Here is a 21,998-nt window from a genome sequence, read left to right on the forward strand (position 1 = left end):
ATGCATTTATATTTAAAACAAAGAAAAAAATTAGTAGATAAACTTAATCAATATTACTCAGCCCTGTAAATTACGTCTTCTCTTTATTGATGTCAGTTTTAATCCGAAAAAAACAAACAAATAGTTAATAATAATGTATTTCATAATAGTATAGAAATATCTTTATTGATTACAAATCGTAATTTCTGTTTTATTTGTACATAATGGGTAAGTATATGTGAATAAAGAGTTCGTAAAATTCAAATATACTTCTTTCTTTCTCTCTTTCATTTTTTTTTATCATACCCATACACATACTCATAAATATTTTATAAAATATCATTTGATTGTTTGTTAATATATGTATATTAATATATACTTAATTAAAATTTGTCTATAGAAACATATCCAATTGTGAAAAGATTGAAATTGTTTATATAAGTTATATTAAGTAAAATTATATAAACGCTTTTTTATTAATTTTAGCCTTCAATAACCCATAAGATATTAATACCTGATGCTCCTAAATTAACACGTCCTAACATACCATGATCTCGAGTTTTAACAATATATAAAAAAAGTAAGAGTGTGTAAAATAAATTGTTTCTACCCTGAAAAATATAAATGTTATGTGAATTAAACTTATATATATATATACATTTTTATATATATATATATGAGAAGAATATTATTTACCCGTTGAATTTCTTCGTAATCAGTTGGCAAGGAATCGCCAGATAACGCTAAACAATAATGGGGTGGATTTACAGATTGGCACATTATTATAGGACCTTTATTTCTTGGTAAATCCATGCCTGATCGAGCCATATACCTCGATGAGAAAGGACGTGCATCTGGTTGATCTAAAGGAGCTTCTAATTGCGTATCCATATAAGTTGCTATTAAATGCATTATTACCTACAAATAATGCATATAAACATATTTGTGCATAGATAAAAATAAACTTTATTTTTTCTAAAGAAATAATCAATAATTTCTTACAGCTGAATCAGTCGGTAAACTAGAATCCCATTCTTTGCCATTATGCGAACCACCACTATTCCATTTGAATTCACTCATAGAACCTCCTTTGGCAAGCGTTTTAATTCTTTTTACTAAATATTCTTGATTGTTGGATAATTCTAGAAAAGGTACTAATGTAGGAAGCGTTGGTATCGTAGACACTAAAAATTGTGCTTGTGCCAATTTTCTCAGTCTATCCAAACCAATATGTCCTGGTTGAGAATCACTTAAACCATGACGAGTCAAAGATGAACATATGTTATCAATTTCTGTAGCAACTCTTTCGACAACAGTTTTACTAATCCACTAAAATAATTTCCATATAACACATAGACTCATAGCATATTTTTTGTTAATAAAAGTAATCATTTTAAAAAGAAATAGTATATACCATGCGAAGATTAGCAGTCCATTCATTAACTTTAATTGGATCAACTCTATATTTTCTCCAAACATCTGGAATACCAAAGGTACCTCTTGGCGAATTTCCTTCTTCTACACAAGGACTTGAAGATTTTGATTTATCTAGATAAAAATTACAATTATTTTTAACACAATAATAATTTATTTTATAAATATATATTTATATACAGGGTGGTAAAAAACAAGGTCCAATATTTTAAGGGCTTATAGTACTTGTAAAGAGGAATAAAAAATGTCTAATTGATATGATAAATGGGTCTTAAAATCAACCCTTTTAAATTAAACAAATTTTTATTATTTATAAGTATTCGATATCATAAGCATGTTTTTGGCAATATATTAAATATACACATAAGAATTTACTTAGAAATACATTAGCTCAAGGTTGTTAAGATACGTTTATTATGAAAATAAGCAAAAACTATTACTAATATCAACAAAGATTAATTCGTAGACATAAGCATAATATGTACAAAACATAGATATTCGATATGTCTATCTTCCATTTGAATGCAATTCTGATATTTAAAGATTATAGGTTAACGTACACTTTTAAATATTCTTTGAATTAGTATTGGAAAATAAAATATATATTGCAAAATATTGGACTTTTTTTTTTTACCATCCTACACATTATTTATATATATATATATATATATATTATAATTTACCAAAAGACATAGTAGGAGCAAGTTGATAAGCACATCTTCTTAAAGCAGGAGAAACTTCATTGGTACTTCTAACAGCAGGATGTGTCCAAAATGAACTCAACAAATTGGAGGGTTCATCGATATTAGTAGAAAGTATAGTTTTTCTTTGTACGGATGCATCTTTTAAATATTTTTGCAATTCAGCTTCATTTTGGATGAAACTTTCGCTTGCTAATGTACTATTTATAGAAGAATTTAAAGATTTGTTCATAGATCCATTACCATTGAGCTTTAGTTTTGGAGACAATGCATTGCCATATTTAGCAAATGTATGTATTGAATAATCCTCTTCAACAAAATATAATTATATACAAAGTTTTTTTTTTCTATATGATAAATAAAGATGTATTTGTGATAATAATACATCAATAACAAGTAATTAAACTTTTTTACTTACTGCTTTCATTTAGCGAGGATCCAAGTGGTGTCACGCGTCTGTTAAGACTAATACAAGATAAATTTAAGGATGTATTCGATTCCATGGTTTTTTGTACAGGTGTTTCACTTTTGAAAAGTGGATCATCCTTAGATACTCCTAATAAAATTCTTTGTCGTGGACTTAATGTTATTGGCTGTATTTGAAAATTTGTCCAAGTATACTGTACTATATGATAAAATGCATTTATAGCAAATATCGATGCCAAAAACCATTCAATCCAAAAAAATGGTTTATAAGCTGTACCCCCGTATAATCTAAAATATAAATCATACATAATTAAATAATAATCAATACTAATAAATTAATTATATATATATATATATATATATATATAAATTAATTTTAAAATAAAATTTTAAAACTTACATATCTGTGATAATAATACTGACAAGAATACTGTTTATAAAGAACCATGTAATATTTTTCTTTGTTTTATTTTGAACTTGTTTTAAATGAAGAATTTGTTGAACTTGTGGTTTAGGTGTTAAATTTCTATAAATAAATTAATAATCATAATTATAGATATTTCTTTATATAAAATTATTTTGATTTAAAAAAATAAAATGTTATATTTTAGTTAAACGCATTCAAATTATATGAATTAAAATACCTTGCATTATGAGAAATAAGACGCATAGGGGAATGAAAATCTCCCATTTTAAAATATTTTACAAAAATATTTAAAAAAAAATTTTAAACTCTTAACAATATATGTATGAATTATGTAATAAAAAATTTTATGTTTTCAATGTACAGAATCTTATATACAACGTTTTGTATGTAACAACAAATTGATCAAATCAAGAATACCAACACAATATGCGACCAAAGAAAAAATCTATAGCACCTAGTAGCGTAAGTGGTGACTCACGTTGTAGTAGCGGTAGCGTCTCGAAGTATTATCGATACCTCGCAAGGATCAATGCTTTAAGGAAGCTGATTCGCAGGAATCAGGACAAAGCAGAGTGTTCTGAACGTAATATGAATAATTTAAATTTCAATTATGTATGAGTGCATATAAAATAAATAAAATTAATACCTTATAAGATTAATAATAAAATATACTCATAGATATACACATAATAAAGTTATATAAGTTAGGTTGGCATCATTGTTATGAGTCAGTTCCCACTAGTTTCATAAATTCTATCCTTTAAGTTGTAGGTCTGGCAATTTATTATAGAAGGAAATGTGGGTCGTATTACGTAGTGTTTCGTGAAGTGCGTACGTTTTACAACAGCTTATTTATTGATTATATTCGTAGCATTAACGGAATAAGCGATATTTCCTCTTGAAAATAATACGTTGTGAAGTAAGATTTTATCAAGGAATTATTTCGAGATTCTTTTTTAACGAGTATGTCTGAAGGGGAGATTTTAGCGTCTCAGAAGAAGCAGCAGCCATTTCAGCAGCCTCAGCAATTAGGACCGAGTTCAATGGCGAACATGGCGTGGCAGTATCCTTCACCAAATAACATGCACGCTATGTTTCCATCTTACCCAAGGTAAATATTACGTCTTACAATTATTATAATTCTATATATATAAATATATATATATATTAAATAAGATTTATTAAATATCATATTTAATACAGTTCTATCATTTTTATGACTAATTTATAAGAATTGATATTAAAAAGAAAATGGAAGAGAGGAAGAGAGAGGCTGCTTAATTATTTTGAGATAATGGTTTTAATTATTTTCTTATTTTGTATAATTTGATATAGATCAAATAAAAATGTTGTAAGCAATTTATAAATAAAAGCCAATATTCCATTTATTTTTCATTCCTATTAAGAAATTTTAAATTTTTTACAATGAATAATTTTGTTTGTATTTTTGTTCTAGCCAATTGTATGGGACAGGATACCAAGGAGTATCGCATCAAGGTCAAATGTTTAATTATTATCCCACGATGGTGCCTGCCTATGGGCATGCTTTTAATCCACAGCAAATGCAGCAACATCCGCAGCATCAGCAACAGCAACAGCCACAACAACAACAGCCTCTTCAACAGCAGAATTCACAGGCAAATAATCAAATAAAACAACAACTTCATCAACAGCCTCCAGTACCTGGAACACCCATGACTTTAGACGACGATTCCGATCTTCCTCCTTTACCTCCTGGACCTCCTCCACCTCTTCAACCTACTCAACAACATAATCAGGTACAACCATCAATACAGCCTCATTCAGGATTTGTCTACGGTGCATTTTCTTATAGTAATTGGAACGGAATGCATAATGATATTTCTCGTAAGTATTCTTTGTAAAATTTGGATCTTATGTATACTGAGTGATTAACAGGTTGAGTGCCACGCCAATTTTACCGAGATTGTCCGTGGCGCCACGATGTGGAATATATTTCTATTAATCTTGGCACGCCGTCGATCACCGGTGGCCTCCGTGGCATTCAAACTGTTAAGGGAACTGGGACGGGTTATTGCTCATTTTTAAGCAAAAAAGAAAAAATGATAGAAGTAAAAACATTATTATTATTAATTGGCATTAGGAACTTGAAAGTTCATTGCCGATGTTACGACGTTAATGATATCCGAATTGTTATACAGTCAGTATACTTTTACGTTATGAAGAAAAAATATATGACATAATATATTCAAACGTCTTTATTATTATTTTTTTTTTTAATTTTACTTAACATATTGAACGCCCAGCGTGAATCATTGGAGTTTGCCTCGGGGCCTTAATCTGAGAATGACTCATTGTATACAGAGCGCGATAAGTGTGTATATACTTATATTTATGTATACACATGTGCTTTAGATTTTTCTTTGTTCAGATCTTTGTTTAGGCGGGAGTATTTACAGATGATAAGTTTGTGGTACAACGAATAAATAGGAAATATATTATAAATAATAAAATTCTAGAAGGTCATGGAACGGAAAAAGCATTTCGAGATAAGATCATTATTATTTATTTCTAATGTTTTTTGTTTGTTTACTTTATAGTTTACTTCATATTGTTTATACTCGTCATAATTATATTACTATAAATTACCGCCAAAATCTTGATTTAATTGGACGAAGAATAGTGTCAACCGTTTACAGGTAATGGGGCTCCCGTGGAAACATAACCGTTAATCAGATATGGGTGACGGGGCGTTTAACATGTTAAAAATAAGCAATAACTCTTCCAAGTTTCTAGAATCATCCTCTGTATAAGATTAATATAATTTAATAAAACTATTTTTTCTAGAATACAATGGACAAGTGCGATTCAATCTACAAAACAAGAAAGTTGGATTAGGATTTCCTCAATCAGGAAACAGTGGAGCTGCAAAGAAAAAACGTAAGAGGAACAAAAATCTAGCGGCACAATTCAACAATAACTTTCAGGGAAACAATGTAACAACAAATTTTGTATCGGAACCTAATCTTAAAGTGGAGCTACCACCTTTACCTCCTATTCAACATGAAATAGCTGTACCCCCTCCACCCATTGAAGAATCTCCTGATCCTATTATACCTGCCACTACAGCAGTCAGTGCATCTTCGAATACTAGTGTTCCGGTGGGAAATAATCCCCCTATTGCTGCATCAAATGCTAATCCAGTTGGGGATTGGCCTGACAGCTTAAAGAATTACGTGAACAGGTGTTATGAAAAGTGTAAAACAGCAGTTGACAAGGATCAGGTTGAAATAATATTAAAAGGGAAAATAACACGAGCTGCTAATGATGGTTCGCTTTGGGTAAAAGATTGGGACAAAGAGCCTTTACCTAGTATACACAGTGAACGTATGACTATGACGATAAAGCCTCAGAAGCCAGCATTAAAATTAAATAATCCTTTAGCCAATCCATTGGCCAATACACAGGGAGGCTTGCGCAAGCAAGGGCTTTCAACTTCTCTTGGAGCTAGGCTTGGCGCGCGTCTCCCTGTGGCCCATAGGCGATCAAGGTCGAGGTCAAGGTCGAGGTCGAGGTCGAGGTCGAGGTCGAGATCGAGGTCTAGATCACGATCGAGATCAAGGTCTAGGTCAAGATCAAAGTCGAGGTCGCGGTCAAGATCAAGATCAAAGTCGAGATCACGTTCTCATACTCGTAGTCCCCCTTTAAGGAAGCACAGGCGTAGCACTTCCTCTTCGTCTAACGTTAGCGATCGGGACTATGACAGCAAATCGTTGAAAACGAAAAAATCAACACGAAAACAAAATCACAACAACAACAAGAAACCCAAGAAGACTAAGCAGACAAAATCACATTTCTATTCCGAGTTTGGTTTAGCTACAGGCAATAGCGATGAACTGGGGTCCAAGGAGAAACTTCAACAACGTGCGGCACGATTTAACGATCCCATTTCTAGGACATTCAACTGTGCCATTAGAGATGATCCAACCCCTGACTTTGACTTCACTGGACTTCACATCATTGGAACTTGCAAGGACTTAGAAAAGCCTTATTTACGCCTAACATCGGTTAGTCATTTCATTAACCATTTGAGTGTCAAGCAGCACGATCACGCTTCTTCTTTCATAAAAGTGCCAACGCTCTAGGTGGCAAAGCTTCATAGTCACAGCAAACAAATTTGTTGCTTGTAAGGAGAAAAGAAGTGCTAACGCACCTCTCGGCAATTTTGAATGTTGAATATGACAAGCGTTATCGCGCAGCTTGGCTATTTTCGATCGAAAAACTAGAAAAATTAGTATTAATTTAATATATATTTGTTTAAACAAAATTATATGTGTATATTTTAGGCTCCTGCTCCATCTGCAATTCGACCGGTAAGTGTTCTTCAAAATTCGTTGGCCTATGTCAAGAATCGTTGGGTAGTGGAACAAGACTACAGATATGCTTGTGATCAATTAAAATCTATACGACAAGATCTTACCGTGCAAGGTATCAGAGATGCATTTACTGTCCATGTTTATGAAACCCACGCTCGTGTAGCTTTAGAACGTGGAGATCATGAAGAATTTAATCAATGTCAAACACAATTAAGAATGTTATATCAAGATGTGGGTGGTGAAAATAGATGCGAGTTTGTGGCATACCGTATATTATATTATATTTTTACAAAAAATACTTTAGGTAATTATAGAAAATGATTAAATAATAATAATGATAATGATAATCATATGAATATGAATATGTTACATATATTTGTATGTGTTTATATGTGTACACATTGAATTTTTAAATATTATAACTTTTTTTTATTTATTACAGATTTAACAACAATTTTAGCATCACTTACTAACGAAGATAAAAAAGATGAATGTATTAAACATGCATTGAAAGTTCGTTCAGCATGGTGGCTGGGTAACTTTCATGCTTTATTCAAGTTATACAGAAATGCACCAAGAATGGCTGCGTTTCTGATGGATTGGTTTGCTGCCAGAGAACGCAAGATTGCTTTGAAGCAAATGATAAAGTCGTAAGTACAATATTATTTTCAAATTATTTATCATTGCATATATATATTATTATGAATTAACAATATGGTGACATTTTATTTGATACGATGCATATGGTACTTAATTTTTCAATATTCAATCTAACAATTTTTAACTAACAATAAGATAAGAATAAAGTATATAATTTTAAATAGTTAGTTGTAAATTGTAAATATAATTACTTTTTTTTATTTTTATTTTATTTTATTAAGTAGGAACTTGAATATAAAAGCAGATATATATATTTAGATATATTTATATATTTATATTTATTTATATATTTATCTTTGTATATTATAAAATACACAAATTAGATTTAATGTCATAGATACATAATTAAAGAGTAGAGAGAGAATGGAATTATAATTATGAAGATTTCTGTTACAGGGTACTGCAGCTGAAAGTTAAATTTTTTTTTATATCTATATATATGTTTATCATTCATATTTTATGTTGTTTTATATATACATATACGTGTGCATCTATACATGCATACGTTTATGTATATGTATATATATATATATATGTATATGTGCAATTTATTCATCTAACATTTGTATTTCTTTCTTCTACTGTTTAGTTACCGGCAAAATTTGGCGGTTGATTTCATCGTAGCAGAATTGGCCTTTGAAACATTGGACAAGTTCTATGAATTTGTCAGTGAATTTACGTTGGTTTATGCTGATCCTGAACGGCGTCTAATCGACTGTAAAACAAGTAGTGGTTGTCTAGGTGGTTGGTAAAGAAATATTTTTCTTACCTAATTCGCTGTAAATCATTAAGCGAAAAGCATTCTCTATATATATGCATATACAATAAATATGTATATGCATATACGTTTTCTAATTTGACATAATACGCACGTGTAATAACTTCTCATTTACACGTTTATATGCATATGCATATATTCCAAAGTTGGAGCGGGTTCATTTATTTTTTCTGCTCAAAGGGCTGGATATAAACCAATTCTTTTGTATAATTTCCAATCATTGTCATCGATTGGGAATGGTTTATAGCCTGAGCAAAATCTTACTACTCGAAACATTCTTGAGGAATTTGTACATTATTCTTATGCACATCATGGATAAATTTTCTGAATTTGTGAATTATGAATACGGTAGAAAATATAAAATTATAATCATTATTTGATGAATTGGATATCATAAAAACAAACACGAAGAAAACAGAGCAAGAAAGATCAAATAATTTTTTCATTTGTATCTTGTATTTCTCAATCAGATTCGGTATGAAACCGAAAGTGATGAAGAATAAATTGGAGGTGGCAAGAAATTCGTTTTCTTCATAAGAGATTTTTTTCCTTCATTGTCTCCTATTGTTAGTTTTAGAAACAAAATAGTCCATATTTTTCTTCTCATCATTTGAGTGCCAGGTATTCCAATGAATTATTCGAATTCTTGGTTAAAATGTGTAGATCATTCTTTTTGCTACACGTTTTATATGAAGATAAAATAACCAAATGTAAGAAGAGGAACATATTTCTGAAGATTTTGATTTGTGTGTCTGTGATAAACTGTTTTCATCGCTAATCAAGAAATAGACTACTCTCATTCAATTCAACAAGTGTTTTCTCATGGAATGTCTTCACTTATTCTCTATGGGAAGAGAGAAAAAAATTGTGACATTTCGCAGACAGCAACTTATGAGGCATACAAAAATAAGTGGTGATTGAGATTCAATACAAGAAGATTTATAGAACACAATGATTTATTATCAAGGATGATGATGCAAAGCCGCTGTGTTCTTTTTAGGAAAATACAAATAAAATAGTAACAAAATAACACCAGCAAGAAAATAAACTTTAATATCACTTTTTTTATGCTGGACATTTGTAAATATATATCTTATATGAATAAACCAAGTTCTAGTTTTATAATATTTAGTTCAAAGAAGTAATTCAAAATGATTGGCTTGTTATTCGATTAAGAAAAACAAACCTTTTCTTAAGGTTTAAGGAATATGTAAGATTTTTAAATTGGGGGAAAAGGTAGATATTAAATTGTAAGATAAAATACGTGTATAATGTTGTGCATAATAAATTATTTAATTTTTCGAACATTTTTGTGTTATATAAATCAAATCTAAACGCACTTTCAGTTTATTAATTGCGACTAGTTTTATCATTTATCAATACCTGTGTTATAAATCATAAATTGGGCATTATATATGTATGTGCTTTATCATATACATATTTGTTATAGAAATATTATCAATGTAGTGATGCTATGTAATATGTAACAAATAATATAAGCTAAAAAGAAAATTTTGATTATCAATTATTTGAATACCATAAAATATTTACCATAGTCGACCAGCGACCTTATTTTAAAGCATTATATATCTCAAAATTTATGATAATACAAAAGTAATAATAATACTGTATAAATACGTGCGTGTCTAAATATAACAAATGTATCAGAAAAATACAAATTGATCAATTTAGAACTTGATCGTCAACAAAAAGACAATAGATAAATGATATTTTAATAATAATAAAAATAAGATTTTTTTAAAAACACAATTTACACAATATAACCAGAAGAATTTTTGTTATATGAGTCGTTAGCTATTATAGAGTGCGTTATAATAATCTTATATACTACGTGTTTTCGTTTTGTTTTGTTTTTTTTTTCTTATTTTTACTATCTTTTTTCTCTTTTCTAATGATATACAATATGTATGTATATTAATAATACTCGACATATAATATGCATTTTAACAAATGAAGCACTAACGAAATAGAAAAATGTTTAACATTAGATTTCTTATTATTGTTGTTGTTGAAGCATAGTGTCTGAAAAATTGGAATCAGTATGATCGGTACGGTTTTTTCGTGCTGATTGAATTTATACCGATAGGGATACGAAACTGTTATACTGAGTAATGTTGCGTTTCAAAATGTCAGCACAAGGTCCTAAGACACGTTCAAATCTGGCTCTGTCTAATTTGACGCATTTTAAAGGACCCCTTGCTACAACTGTTGCTGCTCTTGGTCGATCCAGTAGTAATGCTATTTCTCCTATAAATTATTTACTATTAGATATTAGTATATATAGATGTATGCATAAAGTAAATACATAGAGAAAGATTATTAATAGTATCATTACAACAATAGGATAATCATTTGTTCCACCATGGATGTATATACATATATAAACTATCAAAATTTGAATAAACATAAATTACTTGTTATAATATGATATAAAAATGTTACCAAAATAATCAGATGGACCTAAACGACCCACTTCCGCTGGTTCAGGAGGTTCCGCTCCTTCCGAACGTTGTTGTAATACTACAGCAGTTCCTTCAACAATAATGTAAAAATCTTCACCAGGTTCACCTTGTCTTACTATCATTTCTCCATCATCAAATGCAACTGGTTCTAAGGCATCAGCCACTGTAAGTCTTTCCCATTTGTCTAAAGATTCTACAAATTAAAAAAATCAATAAGTAAAAAATGAAAAAGAAAATTATATTTCGATAAAAGATTCTTCAAAGTATATGTACCTAAAATCGAGACTCTGGAAAGAAATTCTTCATACATTTTTCGTTTCCTGATTGTCGAACCCATTAATATTCGACGATAGGAATCCCTATCTATGCCCCATAATTTAACATCAGTTTTGGCCCTAACTGTAGCAGCACGTGGAGTCCCATAAATTAATGCAAGTTCACCGAAACTTCCACCTTCTCCAATAGTCGTTACTAATTCACCATTAACGAATATTTCAACCTCGCCTTGGTCGATTACGTAAAAGTTGTCACCTTCGTCACCTTTAAAGGAAACAAAAAAAATCAATAAATTCAAGTAAAACTTATCTATATCTATGCATGCATCTGTATGTACGTCCTTACAAAACTAAGGAATAAAAAGAAAAAGAAGCTAAATAAAATCGAAAATTCATATAATATATATATATATATTATATACGGGGTGGGTCAAAAATTCCCAGATAATTTTTCAAAAATTAACTCACGATTTTTTGTTAATATTTTTGTAGATTGCAAAAACTGTAAGCTTAGGAACTTATGACCTACTTTATGTGTGTATGTATGAGTTAGGACTTGACCTTGACGTATGATCGCTTCTCCAGGTAAAAAGGTAACAGGAAACATAGCATCGAATATATCAGATCGCTCATTTTCATCGAGATGTGCAAATAGAACATTTTTAGCGATAGCTTTGCTCAAAGCAGCCATTGTTTTGTAATCCTTCGGTACAACTTTTTTAACATAGCTAGTTGCATCTTCTTCTGATACTGGCTCCGCCGAGATACCACCACGACGTCTTGGAACTTGTGGTCCTTGTTGACCAGCAGGCATATCCTCGGTGTCCTCAGGACTCGTAGCGATTTGTTGTTTTGCATCGTGAGCTTGTTCCTTTAAAATTTCATTTAAAACTAATAAAATTGAAATCATTTTTTTTAAGGACACCATACGCAAATCTTATTAATATCAAAATCATCTATTTCTACCCTTTACCCCATATCACCATTGAATTATTACAATGTTTAATTAAATAATATGTAATTATTAAAACTATGATCTTTTAAAAGAAAACAATTATTTTCGAATCTAAAAGTCATACTTTCTATTTCTTCTTCTTCTCCTCATACTTCTCTTTCATCTAACGTTCATCATTAAATCGTTAAATAATAAAAAATATGGACCATATGCAAAGAATAGAATCGAGAAGAAGGGAAAGGAAGGTAACGAATAATGGCATAGGTCAGTTGACGTTCTCAAACACGAGTGCTTTTATAAGCATTAATAATCGTATATAAACGATGCTTTTATACGAGGCATTAACATCATTGATTTTATACAAATCTAGTAATACATATGACAAAAGAATTGAATATAAAAAAAAATCAAAAATAATAATAAAACATCAAAATGTGTCATTAATAAAAACAAAAAAGAAAAACCGCGCGGTTTTCAAATACATTTTTCGATAGTCCCGATGGGAAGTCAAATGAATAATTAAAAATTGAATGAGAAGTAAAAATCAATTTAATAATAATATATTCTCTTTTTTTCTCTTTCTTATATTTAAATTTCTGAAAGACGACATCACACACACACACACATACCTGGTGACTCATCCTTTATGCTGGTCGTTTAGCGTTATTTTTCTTCAAACACGTAAAAATATAACGGGATATTCAAAAATTCGATCAACAGAAAGAAAAAGAAAGAGATAACAAAGAGAAAGAGAGAACGCGAGCCCGCTCTTTTTTTTGTACTACGTTGATCTTTATGAAATGTACCGCTGGTATCGTTTGCGAAACACAATCCCAAAATATAATGATAATGACGATGATAAACGAAGTATTTCTATGAAAAGAAAACGAAAAATAAAAGAAAAGAAAAAACTGTATATACCGGAAATATGTAAAAAAATTAATTCAAAATGAAAATTGAATAAAAAGGAATAAAAAGACAAATATGTTAATCCTCAATTCGTTCTTCTCGTTCTCGTTCCTCGTAAAGTGTTACAGATCAACTTAGTACTTTTTCTTTTTTTTCTCGCACGTTGCCTTCTAAGGTTTCCCTGAATCTGATTAACCGATGACCCTAACAACACACCACGTTCGATGATGCCGCGCTATCTACTTGCTTTTCGTTACGGCGGCGACACTCTTGCACTCTTTTCTTTTCTCTCTCTCTTTCTATCTCTTTTCCACTACCTCCTCCTCGTCTACAGTAATTAGTATTTGTAGAATCGAAAGTGAGACGTAGAGAGGAATCGAATGAACAAGTAACTTAGCTATAAACTAGCTACATACCTAGCGAACGAATTCAATTTATCAACTGATGTCTACGAACTAAACGTCGTATTCGACGCTTTGATCTTTCAGTCTTCTTCTTCTCTCCCTCTCCTTTCTTTTTTTTTTTTTAAGTTTCCAAATTTTTGGAGAACCCACGTCGATATGTGTATGCGTTAAGTTTGCGTGCCTCCTGGCTAAGGTTTTGCCTTGTTATATTTCGAGCATATGCTATGTTTAGATCCCGTGGCCCCTGTGCAACATGCTTACCTCCTCCCTTCTATCATTTCCCCTTCTACTCTTTCTCTTTCTCTTTCTTTTGCCCCAGTCTTCTATTACCCCCACCCTGCCTCTTCACTTTTCTCATGTTCATCTACGCGCGAACCTTCTCTCCTTACCTCTCTTTCTTTCTTTCTTTCTGTCTTTCATATATTTTACTTGATATATATTGTCTCTTTTCTTATACACGCGTGCACATCTACTATGAGGGAAAATAATAACCTCCTCTAACAAGATACCAACCTCTTCCACACGAAAAGTGTCATATCCCTCTTCACCCCCCCCCCCGACTTATATACGCTTTACTTAAGTTTATCTTCGATTGATATCGAAGAGTAGCAGTTTTTAATCTCTTTTAAATTCATCTGTTTATTTTTTATACATGTCTCCTGTTCTCTGCTCTCGTATGTGTTGCATATACATTTATATTCGAGATTGTTTTGCGCACCTTTCGCTCGATGTCGTCATGGCCATGATTTTACGTCATCGTTATCGTACCGTACCAATTTCATCTTCCTTTCCCTCTACCTTTCCATTCTTTACCCCGTCTTTCTTAACGTATCAATTACACTACTACTCACATTACTACCACTACTACTACTACTACTGCTATTACTACTACTACTGTTTCTACTACTGTTGCACTATATTGACACATTGCCGATGATATGTAGATAAATAACGATACAGCCGTCGAAAGTCATTTATAAAAAATTAAAAACAAATGTGTTTTTAAGCACGATCATCAAATTAAAAGTGTTTGGCAACGTGTTAAAATATGTTTTAATGACGGATAAGAAACTGTATATACTTATACAGTAGTTATATTATATAGTCGGCGATATTGATTTTGAATATAAAAAATTTAGAAAATTGTTTTCTTTTCAATTATAATGTATTATTATTATTATTAGAAGTTAAATTTCTTTGTAGTTCATATTTCATAGATTATTTTTTTATCGATGTAAATTAATGTTTTCGATATTAACTAAAAAGTCTTTTGGTTATTTTTATGTCAATTGAATTCATAATACAAAATTTTGGTTGTAATCAAAATAGACAATAAGATTTTGATATTGAACATATATATTGTCACATGCATATATTATTCGAATGTTTATTAAAACAATGTTTATGCATACGTATTTTGAAGCAATAGAAAAATTAATAGAGAAAGTTTTTAATATTTTTTCTTAATACGAATAAATATAATTGTACGTAAATAATATATTGTCGATAATATGTTTTAAATCTATTTACATTAATCTATATTATTAGTATTATTAAAATTTTAACTTCACAATTGCTAGTACTGACAAATTAGCAATTTGGAATATTTATTTTATATTACTATATTAATGAATATTTTAAATAATATGAAAATGAATAACACAACGCGATAATACTTAATAACACATTAAGTTGTTTGATAGGATACATATATTTTGTATTCTTTAATACCATTGTAACGTTTTTTGTTCTATAACAATCATATTGTCAAAAATGTCCACATATAAGGTTAAAAAATCATTTCAAATACATACCCTTTCCAATTTCTGAAAATATTCTCTCAGGAAGGATATTGGATTTTGAGGTCTGCCCACACAGAGTTGCACTATACAATCTTTTAAAACTTGTTTAATGTTATGTCTTTGAACGTATTCCTCGCACTCCCGTAAACTTTGTTCTTCCTCGAGATTCGCCGCCATATTGATGAACAACTCAATACTTTATTGCCAGTATCTTCTTAAGAATCCTTCACCCAAATCGATTATTTGAATCATCTCGTGTTCTCAGCGATACACGATAATGATGATTACTTTAACAGCAAGTAATTTTATTCATCCAGTTGTCTTTATTATTCATAGCGATATATGTATAAATATGTACATACACACTTAGATCAAAATTCTAAGGCCGCAATAGATAACAGGTTAAATTTGTTTTACACGAAAATCTAAAAAGAAAAAAAGACAAATGTGATTTTATCATCTGTTGATAATTTATTGTTGTTGATGAATTTATATATAAAAAATTGTATGACGATCAAATAATACATACCATTAATTATGATGTACAAGACAGTAATGACGTCTCATTTTGCTATGACATTACACCTTATGAAAATGTTATACTTTTACGAACAACAAAGTTATTAATACTCATTATGGTAATTTGCATAATTCTTAACATGAAACTCTATCTCTCTCTTTTTTTCTCTAAGTCGCAACAGATACAAAAAAAATAATAATATTAGAAAGTCACTCCACCTAAACCTATTAACTATTGTTTGTCTACTCGTACCAATGTACCAAATAGAAATGCGTCAATTCTATGATCCAAGTGAGATCGAGTTAATACTCGAATTTGATCGAACTAAATCGAATCGTATATCGAACAATCGATATATCTATCGAATGTTCTTTCATTAGAATTTACGATTATTTAATAATTTAAATATAATTGCAAAGCTTTTTAGAACGATATTATAGTGACATCTATTGTACAACTCAATAATGTTACCTACTATCAGTAATATCATTTTCTATTTTATTACATATTGAAAGATAAATAATATTTTTAAACTAGAAACTACGTTAAACGTATAACTATTTCGCAGAAATTTGTATAAAAATAATAATTTACATTACGTTTGTTCTTTCTTTCTATAAAATATCAAAATATACAAATATATAATTTTAATTGATACAACATCGTCAATATGTTTAACATATAATTCTATTATGTGTGATTATTTCGATCATTATTAAAACTAGGTTTACATACAGACAAGCCATTTTGACGCATTTCAAATTTCACAATGAAAATTACAAAAACCGTTTACTTTCCTGTCTTTTATTATTTTACATATGTTCATATGTAGTGACTCTTATTCATTTAATTAATGAGATAAATTCATTTTTTTCTTAGCCTTTTAATATTGAAGTTAATGGAAATATAAGTTATTTTTTAAAGAAAATATGTGATTTCCTTCACGCATCAATTTCACATGTGTTGATAGACAGGTATATAAGAAATTTCAATAAACCTAGTGTTAATAATAATTTATATTCATTTTTTACACAATTAAAATCTTTATTAATTATAAACTATCTATTTCTAATCCTGGATTATCGTAAACTTTTTTTACGCTTTGCTTTTTCAAAGTATCGTCAGCCCAGCTTTGTTTCTCCCCGGATGCAAAAATACCGTAAATTACAGCACCTAAGAGATAAACTGTACCAGCGATAATAAATACCGTTCTCCATTCTGTTGCACTCTAAAGTAAATCATTTAATATTATTTATTTTAAAGATTGTTTATAATTATTTATAAATATAATCAATAAATTAATTAAAATTTATTAAACTCTTACCTTGTTTTGAACAACATATCCCGTTATAATGGGACTTACGACTCCTGGTAAAGTTGCTATTGTATTACCTATTCCCATTAAAACACTGGCATGTTTTGGTGCAATATCCAAATGATTGACACTGTAAATAAATAAATATCTAATAAATAGTAAACACTCAACTGTTTATTATCGATACATTTAAATTTATAATTTATATGAGTGTACAATTGAATTTGAAAAATTACCCAAAACCAGACCAAGCAAAGCCACCAAGGCCAACCGCTATGGTAATACAGATAACAACTGTGACTTTAGTCGAGACAAAAGCGGCGCTGGTCATGAAGATCGTTTGAAAGATAAATGCACCGCAATTAAATAGTTTACGAACCTAGGATTACGAAATAAAGTATATTATTGTAAAATGACAATACCTATGGTCACTTATTTTCGTTTTTTTCTTTCCGTCATATTTAAATCTTTGAACAGATTTGATTAGAATAAAATTATGAGAATACCTGAGTGGTCGTTAAGATTTTCTTTGTTCTTAAATAATCAGCCAGTTGACCGGAAAACTGAACAACTAAGGTCATCGCCAAATATGGAAGAGCAGACATAAAACCAGTTGCTTCCAATTCAGATTTGAGCACGTCTAATAATATCCAAATTTAATTCCATTATTATCGTATATCGTAAAAAAAAATAATCGGATGATTATTTTAATGACCTTTCATAAATGTTGGTAATTGTGTCAACATGGTATAAAATCCCCAATTTTCACTGAAGTGAGCAGCAACAATAGCCCAAACAGGTGGAGAAGTCAACATAGCTTTCCATGGATGTTTTATTTTCTATAAAAACAACAAAAGTAATTAGCATAAATATATTAAATTAATAAACAAATAAAATCAATATAGAGATATATAATATTAAATATTTATAAATTAATTATATAAATTAATAATACATTATAGAAAGAAATATTTTTGTACTAACTATTTTGTTCGTAGTTACACCGATACTACTTTGAATATATTGCAGTTCGGCTTCAGATATACGAGGATCATCTTCAGGATGATCTTTGACAAAGATCCACCATGCAATGAACCAAATAATTCCTACTACACCAAATACATAAAAAACTGAAGGCCAACCGAAATGTTCAGCCATTATCCCAGAAATAGGCATAGCAAAAACGGTTCCTAAGAAACTACCAGAGAATGCAAGGGTTGCTAATTTTGATCTTTCTAATGGGGGTGCCCAATGAGCCCAAATTGCATGTATACAGGGGTATGTAACACCCTGTGATAAAAATTACAGAAAAATTTCAAAATGTATATATCGATTAGATAATATAGTATTCATATTTATAAATTTGAACCCTTACCTCACAAATTCCTTCAACAATACGTAAAGCAACTAGAATATATACACTTATTCTGACAAGAGGAGGTGTAATAATCGTAAAAAATGCTGTTGCTGCAATACCAATTCCAAACACTCTTTTACCTCCAATTCTGGCACCCAACCATCCACCAAATAATTGGGTACTTATATATCCATAAAAAAATGAACTCAAAACAAGTCCTTTCGTTTTCGAATCCCAATCAAATTCTCTTTTCTACACGAAATATTTTTTTGTATTATGTGATCAGTCATCATTATCATAGTTAACAATTTTTGATAAAAAATTTGTATAAATATATTTATATTAATATTAAATTAAAATTAAAATTTACCCGATAAATATTTCCATTCTCATCGATTTTATCTTCGGTCATCGCAACTATGGCTACACTTAAATTAACACGAAGTATATATGAAGTGAAAAATCCTAAAAATGCTAAAATTGCCACAACGTATCTTCTCTTCTTCCAAAATTTCCACGATGATTCTTTGATATCATTTTTGTATTTGACACTTAAAAAAAAAAAATTAATCATTTACTTTTATCGTTAAAAAATGAAATTTTTTTCTTAGAAAATCTTCGATAATTTCTTACTCTCCGTATCCTTCACTTTTCGTTGTATCTGCGCTCGTATTTTTTACTTCCATTGTATCCTAAAACACAGATTATAATAAAGATAAAATCTAAAAATATATGTATGCATATATACGTACAAAAAAAGGCATATGATATATTTGTGATAACCATTTACTGACGTAAAAGTGAAATTTTGTTTGAAAAATAAATACATTAAAAATACAATTGTAAAATATGAAGATTATTAAAAAGAAAATTTTTTGATAAAATAATATAAGATGTACAAATATTATAACGAAATATTTTTTCTAATTAGCCTAAATACTTGTTTTTTTTTTATTTTCAATCAAAATTTCACTAATACCTCATCAGAACTCGTTGTAATCAATTTTTCAAGGACACTAGTATCCATAGAAATCCTTTTGTGTGACATTTTGCTCTTGTTTATCTTAAATATTCACTACACCTGTGTTAAAATAACAATAGCATTTATGCACGTGTCGCGAACAATTTTCAAAGTGACGTTTTCATATATTCTTACGTATTTGTTACGATAAATGAGTAAGTTTAAAAAAAAAATGTATATATGCAACACACAATTGGCTATATATTTCTTTTTACAACGCACCTGGAATCGTAAATTGTGCAGCGAAAACGATATGCAAAAAAATAAAAAATAAAAAAAAGAAAGAGAGAGAAATAAAAAGAAAACTAAATCGTACTTATTGTTTGGTTTGCTTTCATTTTCTTATTCATATATGTTACTGTAAAAGACCGAAATTGGAAAATGTCAAAATTCACATGATCGCTTGATGTAAAACCGAAATATTAATGTATCAAAATAAACCCAAATATTCGGTCTTTTACCGAAGTATTTGGTGACATACGTCGAACTGAAATTTTTTTTTATTAAAATAATATAAAAAATAATATATAAAACCGATTATCTAAGTATATCTTTCATTTCTATATGATTAACAAAAAAGATGATATACATAATATTTTTTTGAATTTATCAAAAAATACAGATAAAAATTTCATTTTATCTTTTGTATCTTTTCCTCGTCATATATATAATTTGTGCAAATATATATGAATAATATATTTTTCTTTCTTTTTTCATCAATATTCTAAGCACATATATTTATATAAAGTTTATATATATTGAAATTTTTACATAAATATTAATTATATTTTCTAATTTATCAAATGAGACGAAAAAATGTAATTTATTATATATATATATCTTTATCTCTTTCTGTAACTCGTTCGCTCAATCGTCAATTTGTCTGTCTCTTTCTCTTTGTCACAAAAATTTCAAACATATGATTACACATTACCATAACAATAATCTATCATCAATCACTATCACAAACTTATCATATAAAAAAAAGACATAAAAATCAATCACAAATTTTTAAATATTTGTTTTGTTCTTTAATATTTACATTCTTTTAATACGTACACACATGCATACATACATTCATACACGACTATGATTACGAATAAATATATACAAATGTAAAAACAAAAAATACGAGATAAACAATTATACAAATTGTTTAATATTCTTTTCTTTTTTCGATTTTGAAATTTTTTTAATACATATTTACATACATACATATATATATGTATATATACAACCGTACAAAAAGGCAATCAACCGGAGACTAACTTGGTCTTGATTCTGTTAAAAGGTTCAGCAAGAAAACTTGACGACTTTCACTTCGTGCTCAGTGGCACACATAGGAAGTACGATTCGCAATCTCGTAAATATTTAAGCTTAGAATATCTATCTTTTTATTTAAATAAATATTAATCCGCTATTTATAATAAAATGTGTGATAAAGAAAGATTTTTCTTAATAATTATTTTTATCTTAAACTATATCGTTCGAATGAATCAATCTTGTTTATTTTTTCATAATATTAACTTGATCCATAGCAAACATGAATCGCGTTTTAAGTTACTATAAAATCTATTATATCGATTATATTGATCGTATATGTGTGTGTGTCAATAGTGCATTTACTAAAAGGACGATTGATTTGTGAAAGTCGTGACCATGAAATATCATGGATATTTAATCTATAAAATTGATTTACGTCAATGTATTGTCAAAGTTGCAATAATATAATTTTATACATAAATTATAATAAATGATTATATGATTAAATATTTTTCTTTACAATGACAATAAAAAATATTTTAAAAACTAAGAAAATATAACATGTCAATTATATTATATACACACTTCCGGTAGATTGTTAAATTTGTCTCATCAAAAGGATTATTATCTTTTGAATTACCGAAGCAGAATAAATGCTAAGGACAAATGCATTAAAGTAGTTATTACGTACGGGATTGTTGTATCGCAAATGAGTTCATTTAAATAATTTAAAAAGTAATTTTTTTATCAAAGCTTGTATGAATATAAAAAAAGGAATGATATATATTTAAATAAATTATTTAAATAAAATCATAATATATACTTTACTAATGTATTAACGTAGATAAAATCCAGCACAAATCGTTACAACCCGCCACAAGTGATATTAAAAATACGAAAAGTGTGCTTCTCTAGTCACGTGATACACTGATGC

At 29.2% G+C, this 21,998-nt stretch overlaps 4 protein-coding genes across 10 annotated transcripts; 1 reads left to right on the forward strand and 3 right to left on the reverse strand.

The window, feature by feature from the left end:
• Positions 1-138: 138 nt before the first annotated feature.
• Positions 139-3,380, reverse strand: LOC107065496 (transmembrane protein 209). The gene is made up of 8 exons (XM_015319235.2): positions 3,185-3,380; positions 2,941-3,066; positions 2,533-2,828; positions 2,097-2,423; positions 1,394-1,527; positions 982-1,308; positions 676-897; positions 139-590 (listed from the first exon to the last, which is right to left on the reverse strand). Exons 1-8 carry the CDS (start codon positions 3,229-3,231, stop codon positions 462-464), a joined length of 1,608 nt encoding a protein of 535 aa, XP_015174721.1. The 5' UTR covers positions 3,232-3,380; the 3' UTR covers positions 139-461.
• A 372-nt stretch (positions 3,381-3,752) lies between these two features.
• Positions 3,753-10,067, forward strand: LOC107065442 (leukocyte receptor cluster member 8 homolog). Of its 2 annotated transcripts, XM_015319130.2 has the most exons (7): positions 3,753-3,886; positions 3,943-4,078; positions 4,424-4,833; positions 5,794-7,013; positions 7,293-7,626; positions 7,765-7,972; positions 8,572-10,067. In XM_015319130.2, exons 2-7 carry the CDS (start codon positions 4,011-4,013, stop codon positions 8,732-8,734), a joined length of 2,403 nt encoding a protein of 800 aa, XP_015174616.2. In that variant the 5' UTR covers positions 3,753-3,886; positions 3,943-4,010; the 3' UTR covers positions 8,735-10,067. The 2 variants fall into 2 exon arrangements, with proteins under 2 accessions (XP_015174616.2, XP_015174615.2); XM_015319129.2 differs by having other exon boundaries at positions 3,784-4,078.
• Positions 10,030-16,376, reverse strand: Pka-R1 (protein kinase, cAMP-dependent, regulatory subunit type 1). Of its 3 annotated transcripts, XM_015319131.2 has the most exons (6): positions 16,118-16,376; positions 15,601-16,013; positions 12,080-12,389; positions 11,517-11,783; positions 11,224-11,436; positions 10,030-11,028 (listed from the first exon to the last, which is right to left on the reverse strand). In XM_015319131.2, the coding sequence occupies exons 2-6, from the start codon at positions 15,763-15,765 to the stop codon at positions 10,856-10,858; spliced, it is 1,128 nt and encodes a 375-aa protein (XP_015174617.1). In that variant the 5' UTR covers positions 15,766-16,013; positions 16,118-16,376; the 3' UTR covers positions 10,030-10,855. The 3 variants fall into 3 exon arrangements, with proteins under 3 accessions (XP_015174617.1, XP_015174620.1, XP_015174618.1); XM_015319134.2 differs by lacking the exons at positions 15,601-16,013; positions 16,118-16,376 and adding an exon at positions 13,799-14,284; XM_015319132.2 differs by lacking the exons at positions 15,601-16,013; positions 16,118-16,376 and adding an exon at positions 13,103-13,779.
• A 730-nt stretch (positions 16,377-17,106) lies between these two features.
• MFS9 (major facilitator superfamily transporter 9) lies at positions 17,107-21,998 on the reverse strand. 4 transcript variants are annotated; one of them, XM_015319142.2, is made up of 10 exons: positions 21,888-21,998; positions 19,414-19,472; positions 19,151-19,331; positions 18,799-19,032; positions 18,408-18,713; positions 18,139-18,262; positions 17,930-18,063; positions 17,660-17,802; positions 17,433-17,553; positions 17,107-17,336 (listed from the first exon to the last, which is right to left on the reverse strand). In XM_015319142.2, the coding sequence occupies exons 2-10, from the start codon at positions 19,464-19,466 to the stop codon at positions 17,160-17,162; spliced, it is 1,473 nt and encodes a 490-aa protein (XP_015174628.1). In that variant the 5' UTR covers positions 19,467-19,472; positions 21,888-21,998; the 3' UTR covers positions 17,107-17,159. The 4 variants fall into 4 exon arrangements, with proteins under 4 accessions (XP_015174628.1, XP_015174629.1, XP_015174630.1 ...); XM_015319143.2 differs by having other exon boundaries at positions 21,893-21,993; XM_015319144.2 differs by lacking the exon at positions 21,888-21,998 and adding an exon at positions 21,017-21,563.

Source organism: Polistes dominula, unplaced genomic scaffold (assembly GCF_049000335.1).
Source record: "Polistes dominula isolate Pdom_NZ unplaced genomic scaffold, Pdom_raw_medaka contig_24, whole genome shotgun sequence".
Classification (NCBI taxonomy): Eukaryota; Metazoa; Arthropoda; class Insecta; order Hymenoptera; family Vespidae; genus Polistes; species Polistes dominula.